Raw genomic sequence first — 26,299 nt, 5'->3', positions numbered from 1 at the left:
GTTATGTGTTTTTATATTTTATTTACTATATCTTATCTTATCAATGGAACTAACCCATGTTGATTCAAATATATACGCCATGTTAATTTAACACCCATTCTCGTCGGTTAAAGTTGTTCCACATGGTATATAGTTTTGTATCCTGATTTTATACAATTACGTGGATCTTGGGGTAAGTTAAACTGAATAATAAATTAATAAATTAAGAAATTTAACCATTTAAATTCAACTCTTACAAATATTTTTCCTCATCCAAATTGTTATTAAGTATTATTTACTGCATTTTTATTTTTTATAACTTTAATTGTTCCACACACAATACCTATAAATTTGTAAGTACTGGATCAAGATAACAGAAATTTCTTGGTAATAAAATAATCTTTATCACATTGCTAATGATCAAACAATTGTTTGATACTTTTCCCTGATGACGTCATTAACTCTCTAGAGAGTAAATAAATATATAAACTGTTATCGTTGATTCGTAATCATTAAATCAATGTTAGTATATATTTTGCAAACATCCCAAAAAATCGTTTCATGAATCTGAAGACTAAAATTAGTAAAATTAGTTTTTATAAATTTTGTACTTTTTCACTTGTCGCTGACGTTGCTGTTCGCCGTTGACGTTGGCGTTGACGTGTGGTTTTCAACCAATCAAACTGCGATAGTGTGCAGTACTTCCAACTTGAATGGAGCTTGGGCTGGATATGGGTGGGGCTTAATTTTTAGCTTGTTTTGCAATTAAACTCATTTTTTTTTTAATGTTCAAAAGTTGTGTGCCAAATTTTAGTCGAAATTCACTGAAGAAACGTTTGATAATTTTTCTTCCAGTTGTCTACCAGTTAAAAGGGATAAACTCTTCAATTTGATAGCACTGAAGGTCATTTGTAAACGTTCTTATGAAACTGCATTATTTTAAAAAAGGACGACATAAACGCGAGCGCAGCGAGCACGTTCAGGTGTTAATAAAAATTAATCGTTACTCTCCTTGAGAAGCTAAATTACTAATAAAATTTGTATTGTTTAAAAAAGGCGAATCCTAAAAATATTTGTAGAAATTCTAAAGATTCTTGGGATTCTAAAATGCCCAAAATTTCCAAAGATTCGAAGGACTCAAAAAATTTTAAGAACATAGGCACTCTGAGGAATGTAGAAACTGTAAAGACTGTAAAGACTCTTGGAATTTTAAAAAAGCAAAAGTTCTAAAATTTCTAAAAATTCCAAAAATTTTAAATATTGCGAAATTTCTACAAATTCTTCAGGGATTCCACACACTCCAGAGACTGTAGAAATTCTAAAGATGCCTGAAAACTCTAGGTGATCCTGAAATGTCCAAAAATTCCAAAGATTCTAAACGTTCTGAAGACATTAAAGACCATGAGAACTCTAAAGGGTGTAGAGGTTCTAAAGATTCTAAAAATTCTAAACGTTTCAAAGTGTCTAGCGATTATTAAAATTGTAAAGGTGATAAAATCGCCAAAGATCAGAAAATTCTTAAAAATTCTAGAGATACTCTAGCCAACCCAATTTCTAGACCGTAGGGATACTAGAAATTTCGAGAGATTCGCCAGGTTTCAAAGCGTTCAAACATACCAAAGATTCTAAAATTTCCAGATATTCTAAAGATTTTGAAGACCCTATAATTAAAAAAAGATTCTAAACATACATACAAGAAAGATTAAGATTGTTAAAGATCCTGAAGATACTACAGATTCCAGAAATTCTAGACATCCTAAAGATCTGAAGATTCTAGAAATTTTAAAGATTCTAGAAATCCTGGTGATCTTAAAATGTCAAAAATTTTCAAAAATTCGAAAGACTAGAAAAATACTAAGAACTTTAAGCACATTTGGAACTGTAGAATCTGTAAACACTGAAAAGGGTCAAAAGATTCCAGAGACTGTAGAAATTCTAGAGATTTCTGAACTCCTGATGATTCTAAAATGTCTAAAATTTCCAAAGATTCGAAATATTCTAACAACTTTGAGGAGTCTGAGAACTCTGAGTACTATGGGGGCTGCAAAAACTGTAAAAATTCTAAAGACTCTTAAGTGTAAAAATACTAAAATTTCTAAAGTTCCGTAAAGTTTTAAAAATTCTAACGGTTTTCTAGGTACTAAAAATTCTAAAGATAATAAAGATTGGAAAATTTCGAAAGATTAAAGGGTTTCAAAACGTTAAAAAATTTCAAAGATTCTAATAACTACAGATATTCTAAAGACCTTAAAAACCCCATAAATTAAAAAATTTAGGGATATTACACTTCTAAATTCAAGAAAAATTAAAAAAATCTTAAAAATCTTAAAAATCCCGGAGGTAGAAATTGTTAACGTTTTAGAAATCCTAATGATCTAAAATTTTCAAAAAAATATAAAGACTGAAAAGACTGTAAAGATTCTAAAGACTAAGGATTCTAGGTAATTAAAAGTTCCAAGATTTCTAAAGATTCGAAAGACTCGAAAAATCCTAAAAACGTAAGCACTCTGAGGACTGTGAAAACGTAAACAGTATAAAGACTAAGGATTGCAAGTAATCAAAAATTCCAAAATTTCTAAAAATCCTAAAGATTTCAAATATGCACCCCAAAAATTCTACAAATTCTAGAGGGATTCCACTAATTCCAGAGCTTGCAGAAGATTCAAAAGATCCGAAAAATCGTAAGAACTCTGAGCACTCTGAAAACTATTGGTACTTTAAGGACTGTAAAACTGTAAATATTGTAAAGATTCTAAAGGCTGTAAAAGTTCTAAGACTCTAAAGATTCTACGTAATCAAAAGTTCCAAAATTTCAAACATTGTAAAGGTTTCTAACATTCCAGAAATTCTACAAGTTCTAGAGGGACTCCACAGATATCAGAGATTTTTAAAATTGTAAAGATGTTAAAATTCCTAAAGCTTGATTATTATTATTATTATTTCACATAGGATAGAAATTATTTTTCCGAGGTCTTTGCTAAAATGTTAAATAAATAGCGAATCTCAAGAATTTATTTTAGATTCGCTATATTTCATATTGTCATGAGTCACCCAAAGAAAAAATATTGTCCGAGGCGCAGTCGAGATCTGAAAAATATCCTAAAATTTTGTTTCTGGAACTTCAATTAAAGTTTACCAAACGTTAAATAAGTAGATGGCGTACCTCAGGGATTTATGTTAAATTTCTCATATTTTCCATTTTCATTAGTGATGTAATTTGATATTAATATTCTATATGGGATGGAAGGTTCTAGTGTATGGAAATTTTAAGATTTTTAGAATATCTAAAAGCTTAAGATTTTGTAAACTTTTGAAATTTTGAAATTTTGAGATTTAATATTTTTTATTTTCTTTTAATTTTTGGAAATCCTCGTAATTTGCAAAATTTTCAAAATTTCTAGAATGTTCAGATTTTCAAGATTAGCCCAATTTTTCAGATTTTCCAAAGTACACAAAATGGCCTGAATTTCCACATTTTTCCAAAATTTCTAAAGTTATCAGGCTCCAGTTATGTCAGAATTTTGAAATTCAACCGTTTCCAATATTTTCAAAATTTCTAGGTCCACCACATTTTTCCCGCTCTTTCTAAATTTTTTCTGATTTTCTAAAATTTATATATCTCGAGAGTTTAAATCTTTGGTATTTTTGGAATCTCTGGAAATCTCCAAGATTTATTTTGTTATTTAGGGTGTTCAAGGCCTTCAGTGCTTTCAAGATTGATAAAAATTGAACAAAAAAACATTTTTCCGATCTTAACGATTTTTAGGTCTTTAAGAGTTTTGTTTTCTTTAAAATAACAAAATACTTAAAATATCAAATGGTAAATTTGAACTTAGAATTATGTTTTAAATATCGTGTTGTTGAAAATAGGTATATATTAAAAAAAGGAAGCTAATAATTAAGCCCCACCCACCCGCCCTATCTCAATTGTGATGATTTTCTTTATTCGTCGTGAGCCAAGAGGGCGGCGTTTAACTGCAAAATCCTTATTTCTATACGGAAAATTAATAACGTGTTTTTGAGTATCGTGTTCAAAGAATACTATGTATATTAAGAAAAAATTAGAGCCAAAGATTAAGTCCCACCCATACCTGCCCTGATCTAAATATGTAATAATGAAGTTTTGATTCGTTCCCAGACCTAGGGGCGGAGTCTAATTGCAAAATCTATGTTTCCCTAAAAAATTTACCATTTTAAACGTGTTTTAAGTTTCTAATAATACAACAAATCATCACAATTGAGATGGGGTGGGTGGGGGGGGTTTATATTTTTTCTGTTTTTCTTAATATAAATAGTATTCTTTGAACAAAACGATACTCAAAAATTTGTTTTTAATTCCTTCTAACGAAATACATATTTAGCACTTAAGCTCCGCCCTCTTGGTTCACGGCGAATAAAAAAAAATAATCACAATTGCGAAAGGGCGGGTGGGCGGGGCTACATTTTGTCTTCTTTTCTTAATATGTGTAGTCATCTTTTCGCAATAAAAAACTTAAAACATGTTTAAAATGGTAAATTTGTAAAGTGAAATATCAATTTTGCAATTACGCTCCGCCCCCGATCTGACAACGAATGAAAAATTCATCACGACTGAGATCGAGACGGATAGGTGGAGCTTTTCTTTTAGTTTTCTTTTTTAATTAATACATTTAGTTTTCTTTGTATAACACGATTACCTAAGACATAATTCGCATGGTAATTTCTCGTAGAAAAATAAGGATTTACAATTAAACTCCGCCCCTCGACTTACGACGAATAAAAAGAATCATCAGAAGTGAGATAGGGTGGGGCTTATATTTCGCCTTTTTTTCTTAATACACATAGATGTCTTTTCACAACAAGAAACTTAAAACATGGTTAAAATTTTTGCAAAGAAATATGGATTTTGCAATTATGGGGCCTAGCCTAATTGCAAACTCGATAATTCTTTATACAAATTTTCCATTTTAAACATGTTAGAAGTTTCTTATGGTGAAAAGAAATCTACACATATCAAAACAAAAACACAAAAAGTTGGCCCGCCCACCCACCCTATCTCAATTGTGATGACTTTTTTAACTGCAAAATACTTATTATGTTATATCTGTAATTAGGCTCCGCCCCTACCTCTGTCAACGAATGAAAAATTCATTACTCTTTAGATCAGGGCAGGTATGGGTGGGGCTTAATCCTTGGCTTTAATTTTTTCTTAATATACATACATAGTATGCTCAGTGACATGAAAATCAGAACACCCAGTAATAATAAGCATATTTTAATAACTTTTGATATACGTGGTTATTACGGTTATCGAAGTGAAAATTCGAAGTGATTCAAAAACATAACGTGTTGATGGTCCTGAACCAAATTTTTCGAAAAATTCGATTTGAAATGAAACTTTGAAAATTGTCATTTTTCATTTTATCAGTTGCGACGAAATTTCGGAGGGGACGGACGGTGACGGTCCGGAATCTCGCCGATAACGTGTGGTGGCGGTGTACTTAGGTGCCAAGCTTCGGTCAGGAGCGCCGGGGTGCTCTAAAGCCGGAGACACGGAATTCAAGTGGTGAGCGCCCGCGAAAGCACGAGAATAAATAAAATAAAACGGCAAAGATATTTTATAACAATAAATAGGGTTTATTCCCTGCCACCAGCTACACGGTCTAAAATAATAAAACTTACGGCTAAACAACTTAAATAATTACAAAGCAAAAACAAATAAGAAAAGTAATAATACGTCCGGCACGGTCGTTCCTCCTGGGCGGCGACTTTCCTCAAGACGGGCTCCTCCTGGCTCTGGGTAGGGAAGCAGTAATTTACAAAAACCAGTTGAAATCTACAAGAAAATGTGTTTGAGTAATTTCCAATTGTGTAAAATACTCAAAAAAAATTGGGGGATATAAATCTCGACAGTTTATTTGAAAAACAAAAGTGTGAATGCCCCCGGACTAAAATTTTCGAAAAATTTGGTTTGATAATGAATTTTCGAAGAAATGGAACCGAAAATAATTTCTACAAATCTAAATTGATAAAAAATTCCTTTGGTTAATTTTCGAAGCGTTCGAAGAGCAAAAAACTGTTTTTTTAATCATTTTTCCGGTAGTTTCGGAGATTATCGTAATTATCGCTGTTAAAGGGTATGTCATTTGCCAAAATCAGTCTTATCATAACAAGTACTACTATGGATATGACAGAAAAACTAATCGTTTACTTATCTGACACTAATACACATGTATACAAAAAATTATTAAAATATTCTTATTATTACTGGGTGTTCTAATTTACATGTCACTTAGTGTATGTTTTGAATAACACGATAATCAGAAATATGTCTTATATGGTAATTTCTTGTAGCTCCTTTGGCTCAAAAAATCATCACAATTGAGATAGTGCTTGTGGGCAGGGCTTATATTTTGCCTTTTTTCTTTACATACGTAGCCGTCTTTTCAGAACAAGAACCTTAAAACATGTTTACAATGGTAAATTCTTGTAGACAAATATGGATCTTGCAATTAAGCCCCGCCCCTCGATCTGACAACGAATAAAAAATTCAACACAATTGAGAATTGAGACCGGGGTGGATATGGACGGGGCCTAATTTTTGGCTTTAGATTTTTATTAATATATATATAGTATTCTTTGAACAACACGATACTCAGAAACATGTTTTTAGTTTCTCGCAGAGAAATAAGGATTTTGCGGTTAAGCTCCGCCCCCTTGGCTCGCGACCAATAAAAAAATCGTCACAATTGGGGCTTATATTTTGCCTTTTTTTTCTTAAAATACATAATCATCATTTCACAACAAGAAACTTAAAACATTGTTAAAATGGTACATTTTTGCAAGAAAATATGGATTTTGCAATTATGGGGCGGAGCCTTATTCCAAATCGATAATTCTTTATACTAATTTTCCATTTTAAAGATGTTATAAGTTTCATATTGTGAAAAGAAGTCTACACACATTAAAACAAAAAGACAAAATGTAGGCCCGCCCACCCACCCGATCTCAATTGTGATGATTTTTTTTTCGCTGCGAACCAAGGCGGCGAAGTTTAATTGCAAAATACTTATTTCTTTACAAGAATTAATAACATGTTTTTGAGTATCGTGTTGTTCAAAGAATACTATGTATATTAAGAAAACAAGGCAAAATAATATCTCCGCCCACCCACCCTCTCTCAATTGTGATGATTGTTTTATTCTTAGAAACTTAACGCGTTTAAAATGGTAAATTTTTGTAAGGAAATATGGATTTGGCATTTAGGCTCCGCCCCTAGATCGGCCAACGAATGAAAACTTCATTACTATTTAGATTAGGGCAGGTGTGGGTGGGGCTTAATTTTTGGCTTTAATTTTTTCTTAATATATATAGTATTCTTTGATAACACGATAAAAACATGTCTTACATGGTAATTTCTTGTACAGAAATAATAAGGATTTTGCAATTAAATTCCGCTGTTTTGCTAATCGACGATTAGAAAAAAACATCACAATTGAAATAAGGCGGGTGGGCGGGGCTTATATTTTGCCTTTTTTCTTTATGTACGTAGTCGTCTTTTCAGAACAAGAATCTTAAAACATGTTTAGAAAGTTAAATTCTTGTAGACACATATGGATCTTGCAATTAAGCCCCGCCCCTCGATCTGGCAACGAATGAAAAATTCATGACAATCGAGAGCTGAGATCGGGGCGCGTATGGATGAAGTCTAATCTTTGGCTTTATTTTTTACTTAATATACGTAGTATTCTTTGAACGACACGATACTCAAACCATGTTTTTAATTTCTCGTAGAGTACATAATAAGGATTTTGCAGTTAAGTTCCGCCCCTTTGGCTCACGACGAATAAAAAAAAATCATGGCAATTGAGATAGGGCCCTTTAAATACCGCAAATTTGAACGGCAACTTGGCAACGGAGTTAATAAATGATAATTTTTGGCTCTAACAGCTCTCTGCTATACAGAGTGTTCTGTTTCTGACACACAGCAGTCAACTTATTTTTTTACTTCCCGAGCGTAAACGACTAAACCCTAACCGAAATTTAACAAAACTGATGTAAAATCTGTAAAATAACATACAGTTGTGGGTTATGAATCCGCATTGATTTTTAATGGTAAGTATCCCAGTTTTCGCAAAAAAAAAATCTAGAATGGCTCATGAATGGGCGTCTCCGTCTGGTAACCCGTAGACCGGGTGTTCGAAATTAAATATTATAATTTTAAAGAAGCGGAATTTGTCGTACTGTACTTCAGAGGCGAGGGAAGTACAGTCTAAATATTACGAACGAGTCACCCCATTTCCTATAAAATGTGACAATGTAGTTGTTGCGCCCGTCTATATTTAATATTAATAAAATAAAAATAATATTAATAATAATAATAATAATATTCAGAACATTTTGCTCCACTGTAGCTTAATAATTAGGGTACAATCGATTATGTTACAGCTTCAAGCGTGCATGACCATGGACACAGACTCAGACAATGAAAATGAAGAACATGTGCAACAGAATGGACAAGTGAAAAGAAAGTTAGAACAAAAAGGACTAGGGAAAAAAATAAAAACCGATTTAGAAGCGACTGCAAGATTTAACAACAACCTTCCTTTATTAAATCAAGTAAGAAAATTTTTATATTTTTCTTAATTGTGTAGTTGTTTTTGAAATCGCTCAATCGCTCATATTTTGGAAATTACAGATTCCAGGCAGTACAGACTCAGAAAGTCAACAAATGGCAAACATTGCAAACCAGTTGCCGTCGCCAACAACATCTTCAGACAATGTTAAAGAAAAAAAAGTACGTATTTCAACTGCAATTTTTAATGTCAATATTAGTAACTAAAATTTAAAATCTAGAATAAAACTAGCAGAACGCCAAACGAAATACCTATATATTATATAGTATGTTGTGATTTCAGCATGAAACACCTCGGTTTGCAACATATGAAAAACTTGGTGGAACAACAGATCAAGGAAAGGAATATGAAAAAATGATGTCTGCACACCTCGCTTTAAAACTGATAAAAAACAACGAAATTGTCGACTTCGGAATGACTACAAATGACAAAGCAAACGGCCTGTTCGACGACATCGGTCTCAAAGTTAAATTTAAAAATAAAAAAACAGTGAATTTTCTTTTTCAACTGAAACACAAAGAGAAACCGAAACATATTACACAAAGGGAGCTTTTCGGAGTAGACAAGAATTTCTCCGTTGAAAAATATTTCAAATCTATTATGGCGTCAGACAAGTTTTCACACGACGACGTGTGTATTCTTTATACGAACTGTCCCGTAATTATTGAAAATTCTACACACTCGGCTAAAAACTTTAAGATTGAAAAGTGTAAGCATCTAGAACACGAAGAATTGTTTCTGAACACCGAAAGCGCGCAAGAGTGTAGTATTTTTCGAATCATGAGAAAAGACAAGAATCATACATTTTACTTACTCGGAGGCCAAAGTAACCTTGCGAGTACTAAAAAGAAAACTAAACAAATGCTACAAGATTTGGTAGACCATGATGTCGATATTTATGATCGCTTCGTCCACTTTATGGGTGAATGGTGGTCACAAAATTTTGTTTTATACAAAAATGACGTTATTGCAAAATTAACGGAACTGGCTTTAACACCACACATGAAATCTTTGAGTGCTAGTAAACAAAATAGCAAAACTGTGTATATGGAGGAAGCTATAATGGAATTTCGGGTGACAATAGTCGACGACGATATGGTCAGCAATATTTGGCAAATTGATACACACGAACGATCTGGTGAAGTTAGAAAAAAGTTTGCGTTAAACTCAATTGCTGAAGACAAAGTTTTATGGTATCTTGGTAAAGTTCCTCTCGTCGTAAAAGTAGATGATATTAACCAAGCGAAGATTAAGCGCGTTCTGGAACTTATGAACAAATCTTCTGAAATGAAGCAAATAGTTTTAGTGGGGGATGTTACAAGTGACTTTTTTGAAGAATTGGACAGTTTTCAAAATTTGGCAGACCTCATAGAAAAATCTAACGACGAAACACATTTTCGTAAGATTTTGGAAACTTTTCAAGTTTCTTTGCAAGGAAGAAAACCCATGAGCTTGGAAAAGCTTATTAAGATTAATCCAGACATAGCGACGCATATTGGAGTTGGTGAACTGTTGAAGATGTCACAAGAAACATATCTGATCGGAAATCATCAAGAGAAGTTGCCCGATTTTCACATCCCACGAAGCGTTTCTTCAGTTTTTGTTAAAACCGAAACGATTTTGAGTGTTTTTGAAAAACAACGAAACCAAATCGTCGTGATTATCAATAGTGACTTAACTACCAGAAACTGGGTTTCAACAACTAGAAACTTTGACACCGTTGAATTGTCCGAGTATCTAAATAACAACTACAACAGAAGTGAAAACGTTCTTCTGTTGTCGACGGAAAAACAATGCAGTCTTGACGAATTTAATCAAGTTTGTACAAAAAATTATGGATGTCGCGTGTATCTCTTTCAAGTTTTTGATGAAGAAGTTTGCATCTTACTTTTACAGAACAACAAACAATCCCTAGATTGGTCTGCAACTGAACCTAAGACCTTAATGGAACAAGATATTTTACTCAAATTTGTCAATTCACCGAACGTAATTTTTGCTCCACCGGGAATGGGTAAATCAACCCTAATACAAGTTTTGTACAACAATTGTCCTGAAGACCATTGGGGGATTCGTGTTGATTTGATAAATTACAATTCGTTTTTAGCACAGAAACCAAGCGTCGAAGAAATGGAGGAGCGCTTTTTGGGAATAGACGATGCAATACAGAAATTTAGTACCAAACAAATTAAGCGGTGTTTACACACAAGCAAAAAAGTCTATTTCTTTCTTGATGGATTAGACGAAGTTGATCGTCAGTACGTGAAATACATTCTTGGTTTTGTACTTGAAAAATCAAAAGATAGCAAAATATGGCTCTCATGTAGGGAAAATTTACGAGATGAGGTGACAAAGATTCTACACACAGTACCAGTGGAGATAAACGAACTGAACAAAAACGAACAAAAAGATTACATACGAAAAAAACTAAAAAGAAAGTACAAAGGCAAAGAAATAGAAATAATCTTGAGTGCAGTTTCCACCAACACAGACTTGAGCAACAGTCAGGAATTATTAGGAATTCCTCTCCAATTGTACATACTAACAGAAATCTTCCTCAACAATGACGATGTTTACAAAAACCTGGAAGAAAAGAACATATTTGTGTTGACACACATGTACAAGATTTTTTTTGAGGGAAAATTAAACTCTGCAATTTGTAAAATTGTTGATAAGAGCCAAAGACACCAGCTCGGATATCTTAAACCCCTTTTGTACCCTTACGAAATTCCTGCTTTAAAGCAGTGTTTAGGCAGAAAAGATTTCGAGAAATTGAACGTGGAATTAGAAGAAACGCAAGAATTTGTCGACGAAATAAAAAATAAAGGCGACAAATTTGGAATAATCAAGAAAATCAACGAAAGCGGTAAGGCTATATTTGCCCATCAGACATATGCAGAATATTTTGCCTGTGTTTGGTTAAAAAAGAATAAATCGAAAACGACATTATTGGGAACAGTAATATTTTCTAAAAAATATGAAATGTTGCGACTGATGTTCAATGTTATGTTGGCTGAAAACAACCCGTTACACTTGTCTGTTATTTATAAAAACATGGATATGTTTGAAAAACATATAAACGAAAAAAACAGCAAAGACCAAGGTGGACGGACTGCATTGCATCTCTTGTGTACTTATGGAAAGGTAAATCCTAGTTCTAGGACAGAAACGATTTTGTTAAGTAGAAATCGTACTTGCTACCCAAAAATGACCGACAGAATGGTAACAGAATGCCCCAATACCGACAACAAAGACGGATTGTTTAATCTTGACTTAATAGAATATTCCCTAAAAGCAGAATGTTTGTATCCAATTGAAAGATTTTTAGAAATCGGATGTGCAAATTTCGAAGATATTAAGACAAAGCTTTATGATAGTTATGAAAAGATTAGTCTGCTGTGCTACTGTGCACAAGAAGGCTTCCCTAAATTATTCCACTCAGTTATTTCAGAAAATCCTGAGTTAGTAGATTGTCAAATTTCGTGTCATTCTTTGTTAGAAATAGCAGTTTGGGGAACACATATTGAGAATATTTGGCCACGAAGAGAAGGAAATATTGCTGTTGTCAAAATCTTGCTACAACGTGGCGTAAACATAAACAGTCCTCTACGTCGTAGCGGTTGCAGTCCTGAAACATTTAGAGATAAGACCATCTTAGACATCGCTTGTGAAAAGTGCAGATACGATATGATCGACGTATTAGTACAACATGGAGCCAAATGTAGCGACGGTTACACGGTATGGCACTGGATATCAGAATTAAAAAACTGCGACAAAAAACATTTGGACCAGCTGTTGAAAGAATTTGATGCAGATGTGAATGCAAAAAACGACAAGGGAACGACTGCACTACATCTTGCTTGCGAACGTAATTCTTTCTTGCCGCCAGGTATAACAACAGAAATTAAAGGGGACCACCGAGATATCGTAGAATTTTTGATTAAAAAAGGTGCTGACGTAAACGCTATAAATTGCGACGGAATGACGCCTCTAAGCATTGCTGGTAAAAATGGTGATATTGAAGTTATAAACATGTTATTGCAAAATGGTGCCTCGATAATTGTTATCCTGATGATCTGAAACATGCAAATCCACTTTCTTAGAAAAAGGATAAAATTTGATCTTCGTATAAATCCTACAATTAGTATTAGTGTTACTCTCTTATTATCTATAATTTTTACATGTGTTTGTTGGATGTTTTATACTGGTAATTTAAATTTTGTAAACACTAGTTTTAGCAGAAATTTTTCGAATGTACTTGATTTGTCTTAATATATTTATATCAAAATTGTAAAAAGCAGCTTTAATGTAATACATAAATTATAAGTGACTTTTCTACAATAACATTTTGCGATTATGTCATCAACTATTTAGCAAGGACCACCGCCTGTATTATAGTAGGGTCAATTAGTAAGTGCCTCCTAAAAATCTAAAACAAGGAATGAAAACTCAATAATACATTTTTTGCCAAAATTACATTTATCAGTGTGCATTCGAATATGAAATTGTTCAAAATTAAAAAAAAATGGTCGAAGGTTATATCGACAGAACTGCCCTCTTTTTTAATGTGAAATTTTTTAATTTGTGTATTTTTCAATTTTAAGATTTGAAATTTTTCGGCTTTCAATTTCTCGATTTTTCAGCTTTTAAAATTTTTAGTTTTCTGTTTTTTCAACTTTAGATTTTAAGTTTCATGATTTTTCGATTTTTCGTTTCTTTTCATTTTAAATTATGTAGTAACAATAATATATTTTTAAAAATTTCACTTTTTCCATTTTTCAGTATTGGATTTTATAACTTTTTCATTTATTCAAATTTTCGATTTGTAATTTATCGTTTTTGATTTTTTATTTTCTTGATTTTTTACAGTTTTTCGCTTTTACAAAGTTTCTATTAATTTTATAATTTTTTACTTTTGAAATTTACGAAATGCAACTATTAGTGTTTTCATTTTAAATTATTTTATTTTTCGATTTTTCAAAACTTTTGCATATTTCAATTTTTAGATTTTGAAATTTTTCGATTTGTAATTTCAGGGATTTTCAATATTTATTTTTAGAATTTTTCGATTTTTTAATTTTTAATTGCTTCACTTTTTCGATTATTTTTTCGGTCCTTTAGTTTATTTATTCTTTCAATTCTTCGGTTTTTCAGTGTTCTGATTTATAATTGCTATTTTTTTCAATATGAAGTTTTTCAAGTTTTGGATTTTCCAATTTTTCGGTTATGAATTTTTCGATTTTTCAACTTTCAGGATTTTTCATTTTTGGTTTTTTCAACTTTGGATTTTTCAATTTTGCGTTTCTTCAATTTTTGATGTGCAGTTTTACCGGTTTTTATTTTAAATATGTAATGTGAATTTACTTTTTATTTTTTAATTATGTTGCAGAATAAAATAATGTGTTCTATTAATGAAATATTAAATGTAAATGTAAATATAAATGAACGCGTACAAACCAACCTTTACATGCAAGTTATTACAAAAAATTCAAGTGTCCGATTTTTTTGGCTGGTAGTGTATTGCACTTTTTCAATTTTACGATTTTTCATTTTTTCATTTCTTCAGTTTTTCTATTTGCGATTTTTCAATTTTTCGGTTTTTTTTGTTTTTTCAGTTTCACGAGTTCACGACATGCAATCTTGGAGTTTTCATTTTTTCAATTTTCCAACTTTTAGATTTTGCAATTTTTCGATTTGCAATTTCACGAGTTTTCAAATTTTCGATTTGCAATTATTCGTTTCGGTTTTTTATTTTCTTTATTTTTTCAAATTTTTCGATTTTTCAATGTTCTCATTTTATAACGTTTCTTTGTTCTTCACACTGAACCAAGAAAAATTGTACAATTTTTTGATTTTTCAATTTTTCGATTTTTCAACTTTTCGAAACAAAATGGAAAAATTGTAACATTGTAAAATTAAAAACTTAATAACGAAAACTTTCATTATATATATATTTTTTTGCTCCCTCGATTAGTCAGTTTTTAGTAATCGAAATAGATTATCATATTATACAAAAATTAAAATATATATGATTATTGTTAGCAATATTTAGATGAATAATTTTATTTAATATATCTTATCTTATCGATGGAACTAACCCTTGTTGATTCAAATTTATGTACCTATATACGCCATGTCAATTTAACAGCCATTCTCGTCGGTTAAAGTTGTTCCACGTGGTTTATAAGTAGCTTTGTCGCTTGATTTTATACAATTCCGTGGATCTTGGGGTAAGTTAAATTGAATAATACATTGAGATATTAATAAGTGCATATTTAGAAAATAGTTAGGTGAAATAAATTTAACTATTTAAATTCAAATCTTACAAATATTTTTCCTCATCGAAATTGTTAATAAGTATTATTTACTGCATTTTTATTTGCACCACACATAATACCTATAAATTTGCAAGTATTGGATCAAGATAACCAGAATTCTCTTGGTAATAAAAAAGCAAACAACATTACGTCGCCATGGACATTTTTTGATAATTTCCGTGATGACGTCATTAACTCTCTAGATGGACTAAATAAATATATAAACTATTACCGTTGATTTATAATCATTAAATCATTGTTAGTATCTTGCAAACATCGCAAGAAAATCGTTTCATGGATTCTGAGACTATTTTATAATTTTTTGTGAGTAAAAACCCTGTCAAAGCAGGGCAAATATCAAGCAAAATTTCAACAGTGTAACATTGACTTAGATGGATCGTCAGCAACTGACAGTCGTATTATCTACAAGGTGAGCCACTAAGCGTAACATCCATTAAAGTTATATTCAACTATACAGAGTGCTCCATTTAAATGCTGAGATATAAATTTCCACGTGCTGAATCCAAAAATATGGCGTGTTCATGACCCCGGGGCAAGATTGTAGAAATTTTCCGTTTGAAATTCACTTTTTTTTTAGAAATCATAAAAATTGCAGTATTTCATAAGCTGCTCTGGAAAAATGGCAAGATTTATTGAAGGAGGCCGAACTAACTTCCGGAGGGCGAAATCTATAAGGAAATGTCTTTAGTTACGTTTCTAAAATGCTAGAAAATGGACCGAAATTTTCATAAAGATTTTGCTTTTGAAAAAGTTGCTAAAAAATTGGCAAAAAATTTAGTTTGAAGATTTCGACGTGCTAATTCCAAAAATATATCGTGTTTATTGTCTCGAGGCAAAATTTTTTAAAAATTGGGTTTGAAATGAGATTTTTTTTAAAATCCAAACTATTCTGGAAAAATTGCCAAAACATTGCTAAAATAATTCTGGGATATAGACTTCGACATGTTGATTCCAAAAACATAGATATTTATGGTCTCGGGGCATGATTTTCCAAATATTCACTTTGAAACATAAAATACTAGACAATATTTTTCGTAAATTAATGAGATATCGAGGACCGCATGTTTAGTGATTTAACAGTATATTAATTTTTTCATGAGATTCTCTGTAAGCAAACCCAAAACTGTCTAAGCAAGATCACATTTCAAAGCAAATAACAAATCAGATAACATAAACAACTTGGTAATAAATATCTATCTTGTTACTATAGCTTTAACTGTGCGTTACCATGGACCCAGACTCAGGTGGTCAAAGTGAAGAAGAAATGCGACAACTGGAAGAACAATTGAAAACAATCCAGGAAAAAATTAAGCAAAAGACACTGCGTAAAAAAATAAAATCGGATTTAGATGCCGCTTCAAAACTTGAAAATGACGCTCCTCTGTTAAACCAGGTATGGAAGTATTTATTTAATTTCACATCTTTCTTAGTCTTGAACTCGTTTTTCAAATTTCTCCTACTTTGGAAATTACAGATTCCAGACAGCGGGTCCCTCGAAACTCAAATAACAGATGTTGCAAAACAGTTAGAATCATTAACGTTACCACAACCAACATCTTCGAACATTATTACGGAAAAAAAAGTATGTATATATTTCTACAAACTTAAAAATTATTTCAATCGCTATACGTATGTCTTTGAAATTTTTATTACAGTGTTAAATAAAGTGGTTCTGTAGAACTAAACCAAAATTAGAAAAGCGTCATTCGAATGATTACAGTATTTTGTATTTTCAGCCTGAAGTGCCCTACTTTCCTGGTTATAGAAAAAATCGTGGAACCATAGATCAAGGAAGAGAATATGAAAAAATCATGTGTGCATTCTTCGCTTTAAAACTAATAGAAAACAAAATCGTTGAGAACTTCGAAATGACTACAAATAACAAAGCAAACGGCCTTTTCGACGACATCGGACTCAAAGTTACTTTCAAAAATAGAAAAACAATAAATTTTCTTTTTCAATTGAAGCATAAAGAAACGCCGACACGCATCGGACAACAACAACTTTACACAGAAAAAGGAAAGGGTGATTTCCACGTTAAAAAATATTTCGCATCTATGGAGTCAGACATCAAATTGTCAAAAGACGACGTGTGTATTATTTACACGAATTGTTGCACAAATATCGGAGATTATATGGAATTACCAGAAAATATTAGTGTTAGAAAGTCTGAGAAACTAGAAAAATACGAAGAATGGTTAGTGAATACCGAGAACATGGAGCAGCGTAATATATTTCAAATTAAGGCAGAAGATATGAATCATACATTTTATTTACTCGCAGGCCAAAGAAACCTTGAGAGTACTGAAAAAAAAATTGGAGATATGCTACGAGATTTGGTACACCATGATATCTATGGAACCTTCGACCACTTTATGGGTGCATGGTGGTCACAAAATTTTGTTCTATACAAAAATGACGTTATTGCAAAATTAACGGAACTGGCTTTAACACCACACATGAAATCTCTGAGTGCCGCTAAGCAAAATAACAAAACTGTGTATATGAAGGAAGCTATAATGAAATTTCGGGTGACAATAGCCGACGACAATATGGTCGACAATATTTGGCAAATTGATACACACGAACGATCTAGTGAAGTTAGAAAAAAGTTTGCGTTAAACTCAATTGCCGAAGACAAGGTTTTATGGTATCTTGGTAAAGTTCCTCTCGTCGTAAAAATAGATGATTCTAACCAAGCGAAGATTAAGCGCGTTCTAGAACTCATGAACAAATCTTCTGAAATGAAGCAAATAGTTTTAGTGGGGGATGTTACAAGTGACTTTTTTGAAGAATTGGACAGTTTTCAAAATTTGGCAGACCTCATAGAAAAATCTAACGACGAAACACCTTTTCGTAAGATTTTGGAAACTTTTCAAGTTTCTTTGCAAGGAAGAAAACCCATCAGCTTGGAAAAGCTTATTAAGATTAATCCAGACATAGCGACGCATATTGGAGTTGGTGAACTGTTGAAGATGTCCCAAGAAACATATCTGATCGGAAATCATCAAGAGAAGTTGCCCGATTTTCACATCCCACGAAGCGTTTCTTCAATTTTTGTTAAAACCGAAACGATTTTGAGTTTTTTGGAAAAACAACGAAACCAAATCGTCGTGATTATCAATAGTGACTTAACTACCAGAAACAGAGTTTCAACAGCTAGAAACTTTGATACCGTTGAATTGTCTGAGTATCTAAATAACAACTCCAACAAAAGTGGAAACGTTCTTCTGTTGTCGACGGAAAAACAATGCAGTCTTGACGAATTTAAACAAGTTTGTACAAAAAATTATGGATGTCGCGTGTATCTCTTTCAAGTTTTTGATGAAGAAGTTTGGATCTTACTTTTACAGAACAACAAACAATCCCTAGATTGGTCTGCAACTGAACCTAAGACCGTAATGGAACAAGATATTTTACTCAAATTTGTCAATTCACTGAACGTAATTTTTGCTTCACCGGGAATGGGTAAATCAACCCTAATGCAAGTTTTGTACAACAATTGTCCTGAAGACCATTGGGGGATTTATGTTGATTTGATAAATTACAATTCGTTTGTAGCACAGAAACCAAGCGTCGAAGAAATGGAGGAGAGCTTTTTGGGAATAGACGATGCAATACAGAAATCTAGTACCAAACAAATTAAGCGGTGTTTACACACAAACAAAAAAGTCTATTTCTTTCTTGATGGATTAGACGAAGTTGATCGTCAGTACGTGAAATACATTCTTGGTTTTGTACTTGAAAAATCAAAAGATAGCAAAATATGGCTCTCATCTAGGGAAAATTTACGAGATGAGGTGACAAAGATTCTACACACAGTACCAGTGGAGATAAACGAACTGAACAAAAACGAACAAAAAGATTACATACGAAAAAAACTAAAAAGAAAGTACAAAGGCAAAGAAATAGAAATAATCTTGAGTGCAGTTTCCACCAACACAGACTTGAGCAACAGTCAGGAATTATTAGGAATTCCGCTCCTGTTGTACATACTAACAGAAATCTTCCTCAACAATGAAGACGTTTACAAAAACCTGGAAGAAAAGAACATATTTGTGTTGACACAAATGTACAAGATTTTTTTTGAAGGAAAATTAAACTCTGCAATTTGTAAAATTGTTGATAAGAGCCAAAAACACCAGCTCGGATATCTTAAACCCCTTTTGTACCCTTACGAAATTCCTGCTTTAAAGCAGTGTTTAGGCAGAAAAGACTTCGAGAAATTGAACGTGGAATTAGAAGAAACGCAAGAATTTGTCGACGAAATAAAAAATAAAGGCGACAAATTTGGAATAATCAAGAAAATCAACGAAAGCGGTCAGGCTATATTGGTCCATCAGACATATGCAGAATATTTTGCCTGTGTTTGGTTAAAAAAGAATAAATCGAAAACGAAATTATTGGAAACAGTAATATTTTCTAGAAAATATAAAATGTTGCGACTGATGTTCAATGTGATGTTGGCTGAAAACAACCCGTTACACTTGTCTATTATTTATAAAAACATGGATATGTTTGAAAAACATATAAACGAAAAAAACAGCAAAGACCAAGGTGGACGGACTGCATTGCATCTCTTGTGTACTTATGGAAATGTAAATCCTAGTTCTAGGATGGCAATGATTTTGTTAAGCAGAAATCGTAGTTGCTACCCAAAAATGACCGACAGAATGGTAACAGAATGCCCCAATACCGACAACAAAGACGGCTTGTTTAATCTTGACTTAATAGAATATTCCCTAAAAGCAGAATGTTTGTATCCAATTGAAAGATTTTTAGAAATCGGATGTGCAAATTTCGAAGATATTAAGACAAAGCTTTATGATAGTTATGAAATGGATACTCTGCTTTTCTACTGTGCCCAAGAAGGCTTCCCTAAATTATTCCACTCAGTTATTTCAGAAAATCCTGAGTTAGTAGATTGTCAAATTTTGGATCATTCTTTGTTAGAAATAGCAGTTTCTGGATCACTTTTTGAGACTATTTTGCCACCAAGAGAAGGAAATATTGCTGTTGTCAAAATTTTGGTACAACGTAGCTTAAACATAAACAGACCTCTAAGTCGTAGCGGTTTTAATCCTGAAACATTTAGAAATAAGACCATTTTAGACATCGCTTGTGAAAAGTGCAGATACGATATGATCGACGTATTAGTACAACATGGAGCCAAATGTAGCAACGGTTACACGGTATGGCACTGGATATCAGAATTAAAAAACTGCGACAAAGAACATTTGGACCAGCTATTGAACGAATTTGATGCAGATGTAAATGCAAAAAACGACAAGGGAACGACTGCACTACATCTTGCTTGCGAACGTAATTCTTTTTTGCCGCCAGGTATAACAACAGAAATTAAAGGGGACCACCGAGATATCGTAGAATTTTTGATTAAGAAAGGTGCTGACGTAAACGCTACAGATCAAAACGGAATGACGCCTCTGCAAATTGCTAGAAAAAATAACGATGTTGATGTTATAAATGCGTTGGTGCAAAATGGTGCCGTCTAGAACAACGGTAAATTTTAAGTTGCTGTCTCCTGTAAAATAAAAGTATGAAACTTGATTGTCGTGATAAACCCTATAATTAATATTCGTTTTCCTGTCTTATTATCTAAAATTTTTATGTGTTTGTTAGTTATTTTATACCAGTGACAGTGACTATGTATTTAAACTTAGCATAACTTTATTATTGAATGACGAATTAAAAATGCAACTGTTAACATTTATAAAACAACTTTATAGAATACGATCTGCACCATATCTACTTGCTTAGCAAATTTTTGTTTTAACACGGCGCATTAAATTTCTGAAAGCCAATATTTTTGTCTGCCAAATTTTCAGCCATACACAACGCTTAATTCTATATGTGTGAAGGGTTCCTACCCTACATTTTTCACACAAATTCCTCTTTAGATTTCTCCAAAAGCGTTCAATTGGTCGTAGTTGTGGGACGTTCGGAACATTTTTGTCCTTCGGGATAAACTGAATATTTATAAGTCATTATATGTGTTACAGGTAATATCCGAAATCCGTTATTATGCATAATAACTAGACATTTTAGGAATTATGCGTAATAACTAAACTTATCAGTTATTATGCATAATAACCGGAAACATTAAGAATTATGCGTAATAACTGAAATTTTCATTTATTATGCATAATAACGGAAACGTTTAGGTAATATTGATAATAACTAATAAAGGAACAGGAATTATGCATAATATTTTCCAAAAAGCTACCCACCCTGCCTCGCTTTCCCCTACATATCACATGTACAGTTGATTTAAAAAAAAAGCGACAAATTACAGTTATATAAACGTCATATTCCCTTTGCTTTTCATTGATTTATGAAAACCTGAATTGCTCATCTTGTCCCGTTTTTTTGAAATCAGCTGGACATATTATAGACCAGTGCCGAAGCCTTTGAAAATGGTAATAAGTGAAAAAAAAATTAGAACAGGATGATACCCATTGGAAAAGGAAGAAAATATAACAAAAATAAAGGAAAACATTATTTACGGGCGATCTGAGGTCCGAAAGGGCAAGAGGGTGAGCTTTTAAGGGTAGAAAACGGTTTATCACGATTTCCGGCAAAACTAAGTCCTGTCGCAAAAAGTTAAATGGCAAAGTTGTAGGTAATGAAAAGATTTACAACTTTTGTATTTACACTTTCCTTACATAACCTCAAAATTTATGCGAAAAATGCAAATAACCGAGTTTTTGGTTTTTATTTTTGTCTCCCACAAAAAATTTTTTTTTAACGAAATTTGGTGAAAACTTACCTATTTATGTCCCAAACTCACTGTAATTTTTTTGATTCAAAATATTTATTTTTCCCCCTTATTTTGATTTAATATCGAAAAACCACCCTAATTTTCAATCGAAAATTCTCACGTCAAAATATTTGCTTTTTTAAAAAATCGGTGTGCTTTTTGTTCGCTGAAATCTCTACTTTCTGAAGGTGTAAAAAAATTATACATTACTATGGCAAATTTTCACAGGAAATGCAAAAAAACGAAAAAACTTGAATTCAAAAATTTGTGTTTTAATTATTATGTAAAATTTGGAGCTATTTATTAAAATGTACACGTTAATTACTCGAAAAATGTAATATTCCATGTTACATTGATAAATAAAAAAATTGCAAATCGAAATATACTAGGAGTACTATAATTAACAACCAAATAAGTTAATACACTTAATACTTTATAAGACATCTACAATATTTTGTTAAAGTTGTAGGATAATTTTTAAATTATATCCATAGGTGCCTATTTAGTGCTATTTTAAGATAACTTACATACCTGAATGGCCTACGGAAAATTTTAGCCCATCAGAAGAATGAACACATCGTCTATAAAAATACACGTGCAGGCTGAGTTACTTGAAGAGAATCGTGACGAATTGACTTATTTAAAAAAAACTTTTGGAATCTACAGACATAATTAAAATCTCGATAGAAACTGCCAGAGATACTAATAAAATTGTCATAGTTGTGGGTCAAGATATTTTGGTCCTTTTGAATCAATTGAATTCAAATAATTATGACATTTATTTTCTCAAACCAAGTTCTGGAAATGTAAAAGATCTATTTTTCACGTCCAATAGTTTCAAATATGAATCTTTCAAAAATATCGTTGCATTTCTGTATTGTTTTTCTAGTTGCGATACAATGTCTGGGTTTGCCGGAAAAGGAAAGAAAGACATCGTAAATTCATTGTCTTCTAATATATAAAATTCTCGTGTTACAGTGTGTGTAACCAAACTCTTCCGAAACGGTTTGACTGATTTTTATGAAATTTTCTGTCTATATTCGGTAGGTTTGAGAATAGGTCGCAAACTATTTTTATAACCCTAGGTGATAAGGGTGGCCCACCCAAAATTTTTTTTTGTTATTTTTCGGACAAAATTTGTTATTTTTATTTTTTTAAGATTTGGCTTCAAAAAATACATATAACCCTAAATTTTCACCCTTCTACCACCAACCATCATTTTGTAGTAACGATATTAGTATCTTTTCTTTCATCCACAGATACGCAATAGGGTTCAAGATGGCTGTTGAATATAATCATTCTCGTACGATAAATTCTTATGTATAATTTATACTTTAATTTAATTATAATTTATTTATTTATTTTGATTTAATTTTTTATTTAACTACTAAATTATTCACTAGAAATAATTTATATGGCAAAACAACATTTGCTGGGTCTGCTAGTTAGACGATAAAATTTTGTCAAATTTGGCCAATATTTGTTATAAAAAACATGGAAACGAAGAATATATCGCAAAAAATGTATTACAATTAATCAAATATATTTATAAATGTAAAAATGACAATATAACACTGAATCAATTAAGATTTCTGAAATCAATTGGCAAGAATTAAATCATCATTCATATTGACAAATCTCCCACCAACAGAAGGCGTTTGTTTCATGGATTTTAAATTTTTGAGTTTATCAGTGTAACATGGAATCTTACCTTTTTTGAGTAATTATAGTGTAAATTTTAATAAATAACTCAAAATTTTACATGATTAAAAAAAATTCGAATTCGAGTTTTTCGTTTTTTTGGATTTCCTGTGAAAATTTGCCATAGTAATGTATACTTTTTTTTAGACCATCAGAAAGTAGAGATTTCAACGAACAAAAAGCACGCCGATTTTTTAAAAAAGCAAACATTTTGACGTGAGAATTTTCGATTGAAAATTAGGGTGGTTTTTCGATATTAAATCAAAATAAGGGGGAAAAATAAATATTTTGAATCAAAAAAATTACAGTGAGTTTGGGACATAACTAGGTAAGTTTTCACCAAATTTCGTGAAAAAAAAACTTTTCCGTGAGAGATAAAAATAAAAAATCAAAAACTCGGTTATTTGCATTTTTCGCATAAATTTTGAGGTTATGTAAAAAAAGTCTAAATACAAAAGTTGTAGATCCTTTTATTACCTAGAACTTTGCTATTTAACTTTTTTCGATAGGACTTGTAGTTTTGCCGGAAATCGTGATAAACCGTTTTCTACCCCCAAAAGCTCACCCTCTTCCATTTCCCGACCGGAGATCGCCCGTAAATTATTTTTCCTTTTATTTTTGTTATATTTTCTTCCTTTTCCAATGGGTATGATCCTGTTCTATTTTTTTTTGTTCTCAAAATATCGGCCCTGGCCTATTAGGCAATATGCTTAATGACTAGTGTTTCAGGTATTATGCATAATTCCTGTTCCTCTCTTAGTTATTATCAATATTACCTAAACGTTTTCGTTATTGTGCATAATAACTGAAAAATTCAGTTATTACGCATAATTCCTAATATTTCCAGTTATTATGCATAATAACTGACAAGTTTAGTTATTACGCATAATTCCTAAAATATCTAGTTATTATGCATAATAACGTATTTCGTATATTAGCTGTAACATATGCATCAAAGCGCGGGCTAGGCCTCTGCCCGAACGCAAAATTAATAATAATAATAATAATAATAATAATAACGTTGGCTGCGTAATGATTCAGAATTTTTTTTAAATTTTTGCTTTTGTTCCAATTTTTGTTTTTCTGAATATTTGGGAATTGATTTTCGCTTTGCAAATACATATCATTTTATTCTCCCTTGGTAACATACTTTTGCTGATTTTAAATTTCTGTCCAAGTTTACCGTGGCTAGTGAGTATGGATGTTAAAAATAGTACACACTATTTACACTATTATGTGACTAAATTATTTGTTATAATGTTTCAATACATAGTTACTACCGTGGTTCTGACTGATTAAGGCTTCTCTCCTCTTCTATCATTTGTGAAGCTTCATAGTATCATAGTAAGATTGTTGTGTATTGTAACTATGACAAGTAAACAAATTTTGAAAAAAACAATTTTCATCGTCAAAATGTGCGAAAACTTTCTGGATGAAATTGCGAAAAAGGGAAAAGAATTGCGAAGCAATTTGTTACCCTTAAAGTCAAAAAATGCATACGAGAAAGTATATGTTTCGTTCCAAGACTGGAAAAATAAAAACCGCATCAAGGAAGTAACCGAAGATGTTATCTTGGCTTTTTTGGACATGAGAGTGAGTACATATTTAGTAAAATTCATAAAACTAAATTATTTAACAATTACAGTCGCAAAAGTTGTCACCTTGTTCTTTATGGCCAGAATATTCAATGTTAAAGGCCACTCTAAAGGCAAAAGAAAACATAGATATTGAAAAATTTGGTGCTGTTATTTCGTATATAAAAAAAATAAATGTTGGTTAGGTATCGTGGCAAAAAATCCAACGTTCTGACACGAGAAGAAATCAAAACTTTCTTGCAAGAAGCTGATGACGGAGAATATTTATTCGAGAAGGTAAGAATTACTTAATAAGAAGTATTTTTTATACATATGAAATCGTGTAGGTTGCTTTAATCTTTGGAATTGCCGCAGCTTGCAGAAAGGCCGAATTGTGTGCTATGAGATTTGACGATATACAAGATTGTGGTAATGTTCTGAATATTGTTATACCTGACAGTAAAACCCACAAAGAAAGAAGATTTAGTGTAGTTAATGAAGGCTTTGGTGTTAATACCATTGATTTGTATCGACGTTATGTTGCTTTACGAGCCACAAATTCACCATTGAGGTTTTTTTACACTATTATAACACCTTTGGAAAAATTCCCAGAAAAATTGCAACTTTCCTCAAACTGGAAAATCCAGCTAAATACACAGGTCATTCTTTTCGTCGCAGTTCGGCAACTCTCCTGGTTAACGCAGGTATTGTAATGATTACCTTTATTCTTCAAAGTAACTTTATATTCAATGCAGGCGGAGACATTACTTCGTTGAAGAGGCATGGCGGGTGGGAATCGACCAAGGTGGCAAAATCTTGCATACAAGAATCTTGTGGAGAAAGAGTGAAAATTGCTCAAACAGTTTTTGGAGATGAAAAGCTGGCACCGAATGAATTAGTTGACAATGAAATCGTTATGGACAAGCCCACGAACCTATGTTACAGTGAAGCGTGTGGCAGTTCCAATTCTAGGTCTAGTACTAGCAAGAACACCGCTCAAAATGTTTATTTTAATAATTGTACTTTTAACTTTGGTGATAATTATTGTAAAGATTCGAAATAAAAAACTTGAAATATGCGAAATCGTATTTTAAGAAGCTAGAAGATACGTTGCCATTGACAGCGTACTTTAAGAGAACAAAGTTATTTTAAATCAAAGTTAAGATACGAGTTCTTATAAACCATAGAAACAGTATAAGATGTTAGTGTTTGAAAAAAGTGATTAAATGTGAAGGGCTTTTTTAAATGCATACGATCTGTATAAAATTCGGCAAATACATTTCGGCAATTATTTTCATTTAAGTGTTCCATTTTCAC

The 26,299-nt window shown here is 31.9% G+C and overlaps 3 protein-coding genes across 6 annotated transcripts; all 3 read left to right on the top strand.

The window, feature by feature from the left end:
* The first annotated feature begins 3 nt into the window (after nt 1–3).
* On the top strand, nt 4–12,921 carry LOC135138125 (uncharacterized). Its single transcript, XM_064068000.1, has 4 exons — nt 4–172; nt 8,407–8,577; nt 8,657–8,755; nt 8,877–12,921. The coding sequence occupies exons 2-4, from the start codon at nt 8,419–8,421 to the stop codon at nt 12,669–12,671; spliced, it is 4,053 nt and encodes a 1,350-aa protein (XP_063924070.1). The 5' UTR covers nt 4–172; nt 8,407–8,418; the 3' UTR covers nt 12,672–12,921.
* Nucleotides 12,922–14,729: 1,808 nt separating this feature from the next.
* Nucleotides 14,730–20,524, top strand: LOC135138796 (uncharacterized). 3 transcript variants are annotated; one of them, XM_064068816.1, is made up of 5 exons: nt 14,730–14,821; nt 16,140–16,322; nt 16,404–16,511; nt 16,666–17,155; nt 17,213–20,524. In XM_064068816.1, exons 2-5 carry the CDS (start codon nt 16,158–16,160, stop codon nt 20,440–20,442), a joined length of 3,993 nt encoding a protein of 1,330 aa, XP_063924886.1. In that variant the 5' UTR covers nt 14,730–14,821; nt 16,140–16,157; the 3' UTR covers nt 20,443–20,524. The 3 variants fall into 3 exon arrangements, with proteins under 3 accessions (XP_063924886.1, XP_063924885.1, XP_063924887.1); XM_064068815.1 differs by having other exon boundaries at nt 16,666–20,524; XM_064068817.1 differs by lacking the exon at nt 16,404–16,511 and having other exon boundaries at nt 16,666–20,524.
* A 3,247-nt stretch (nt 20,525–23,771) lies between these two features.
* LOC135138324 (uncharacterized) lies at nt 23,772–26,065 on the top strand. 2 transcript variants are annotated; one of them, XR_010282027.1, is made up of 4 exons: nt 23,772–25,001; nt 25,054–25,279; nt 25,358–25,686; nt 25,738–26,065. XR_010282027.1 is itself a non-coding variant. In XM_064068275.1 (4 exons), exons 2-4 carry the CDS (start codon nt 25,178–25,180, stop codon nt 25,756–25,758), a joined length of 480 nt encoding a protein of 159 aa, XP_063924345.1. In that variant the 5' UTR covers nt 23,772–25,001; nt 25,054–25,177; the 3' UTR covers nt 25,759–26,065. The 2 variants fall into 2 exon arrangements, 1 of the variants encoding a protein (XP_063924345.1); XM_064068275.1 differs by having other exon boundaries at nt 25,330–25,686.
* The last annotated feature ends 234 nt before the right edge of the window (nt 26,066–26,299 follow it).

This window comes from Zophobas morio, unplaced genomic scaffold (assembly GCF_036711695.1).
Source record: "Zophobas morio isolate AGI-343-1 ecotype UQ-CSIRO unplaced genomic scaffold, CSIRO_AGI_Zmor_V1 ptg000030l, whole genome shotgun sequence".
In the NCBI taxonomy this organism is placed as follows: Eukaryota; Metazoa; Arthropoda; class Insecta; order Coleoptera; family Tenebrionidae; genus Zophobas; species Zophobas morio.
The sequence above is the reverse complement of the archived record's forward strand: the minus strand, read 5'-3'. Positions and strand labels throughout refer to the sequence as shown.

Excerpts from the sequence above, each read along its gene's own strand:
- LOC135138125 (XM_064068000.1), top strand. The coding sequence starts at position 8,419 with ATGACCATGGACACAGACTCAGACAATGAAAATGAAGAACATGTGCAA. Across the intron at positions 8,578-8,656 it reads ACCTTCCTTTATTAAATCAA|ATTCCAGGCAGTACAGACTC; the intron begins GTAAGAAAATTT and ends TGGAAATTACAG. Across the intron at positions 8,756-8,876 it reads ACAATGTTAAAGAAAAAAAA|CATGAAACACCTCGGTTTGC; the intron begins GTACGTATTTCA and ends TTGTGATTTCAG.
- LOC135138796 (XM_064068815.1), top strand. The coding sequence starts at position 16,158 with ATGGACCCAGACTCAGGTGGTCAAAGTGAAGAAGAAATGCGACAACTG. Across the intron at positions 16,323-16,403 it reads ACGCTCCTCTGTTAAACCAG|ATTCCAGACAGCGGGTCCCT; the intron begins GTATGGAAGTAT and ends TGGAAATTACAG. Across the intron at positions 16,512-16,665 it reads ACATTATTACGGAAAAAAAA|CCTGAAGTGCCCTACTTTCC; the intron begins GTATGTATATAT and ends TTGTATTTTCAG.
- LOC135138324 (XM_064068275.1), top strand. The coding sequence starts at position 25,178 with ATGTTGGTTAGGTATCGTGGCAAAAAATCCAACGTTCTGACACGAGAA. Across the intron at positions 25,280-25,329 it reads GAGAATATTTATTCGAGAAG|GTTGCTTTAATCTTTGGAAT; the intron begins GTAAGAATTACT and ends GAAATCGTGTAG. Across the intron at positions 25,687-25,737 it reads AACTCTCCTGGTTAACGCAG|GCGGAGACATTACTTCGTTG; the intron begins GTATTGTAATGA and ends TATTCAATGCAG.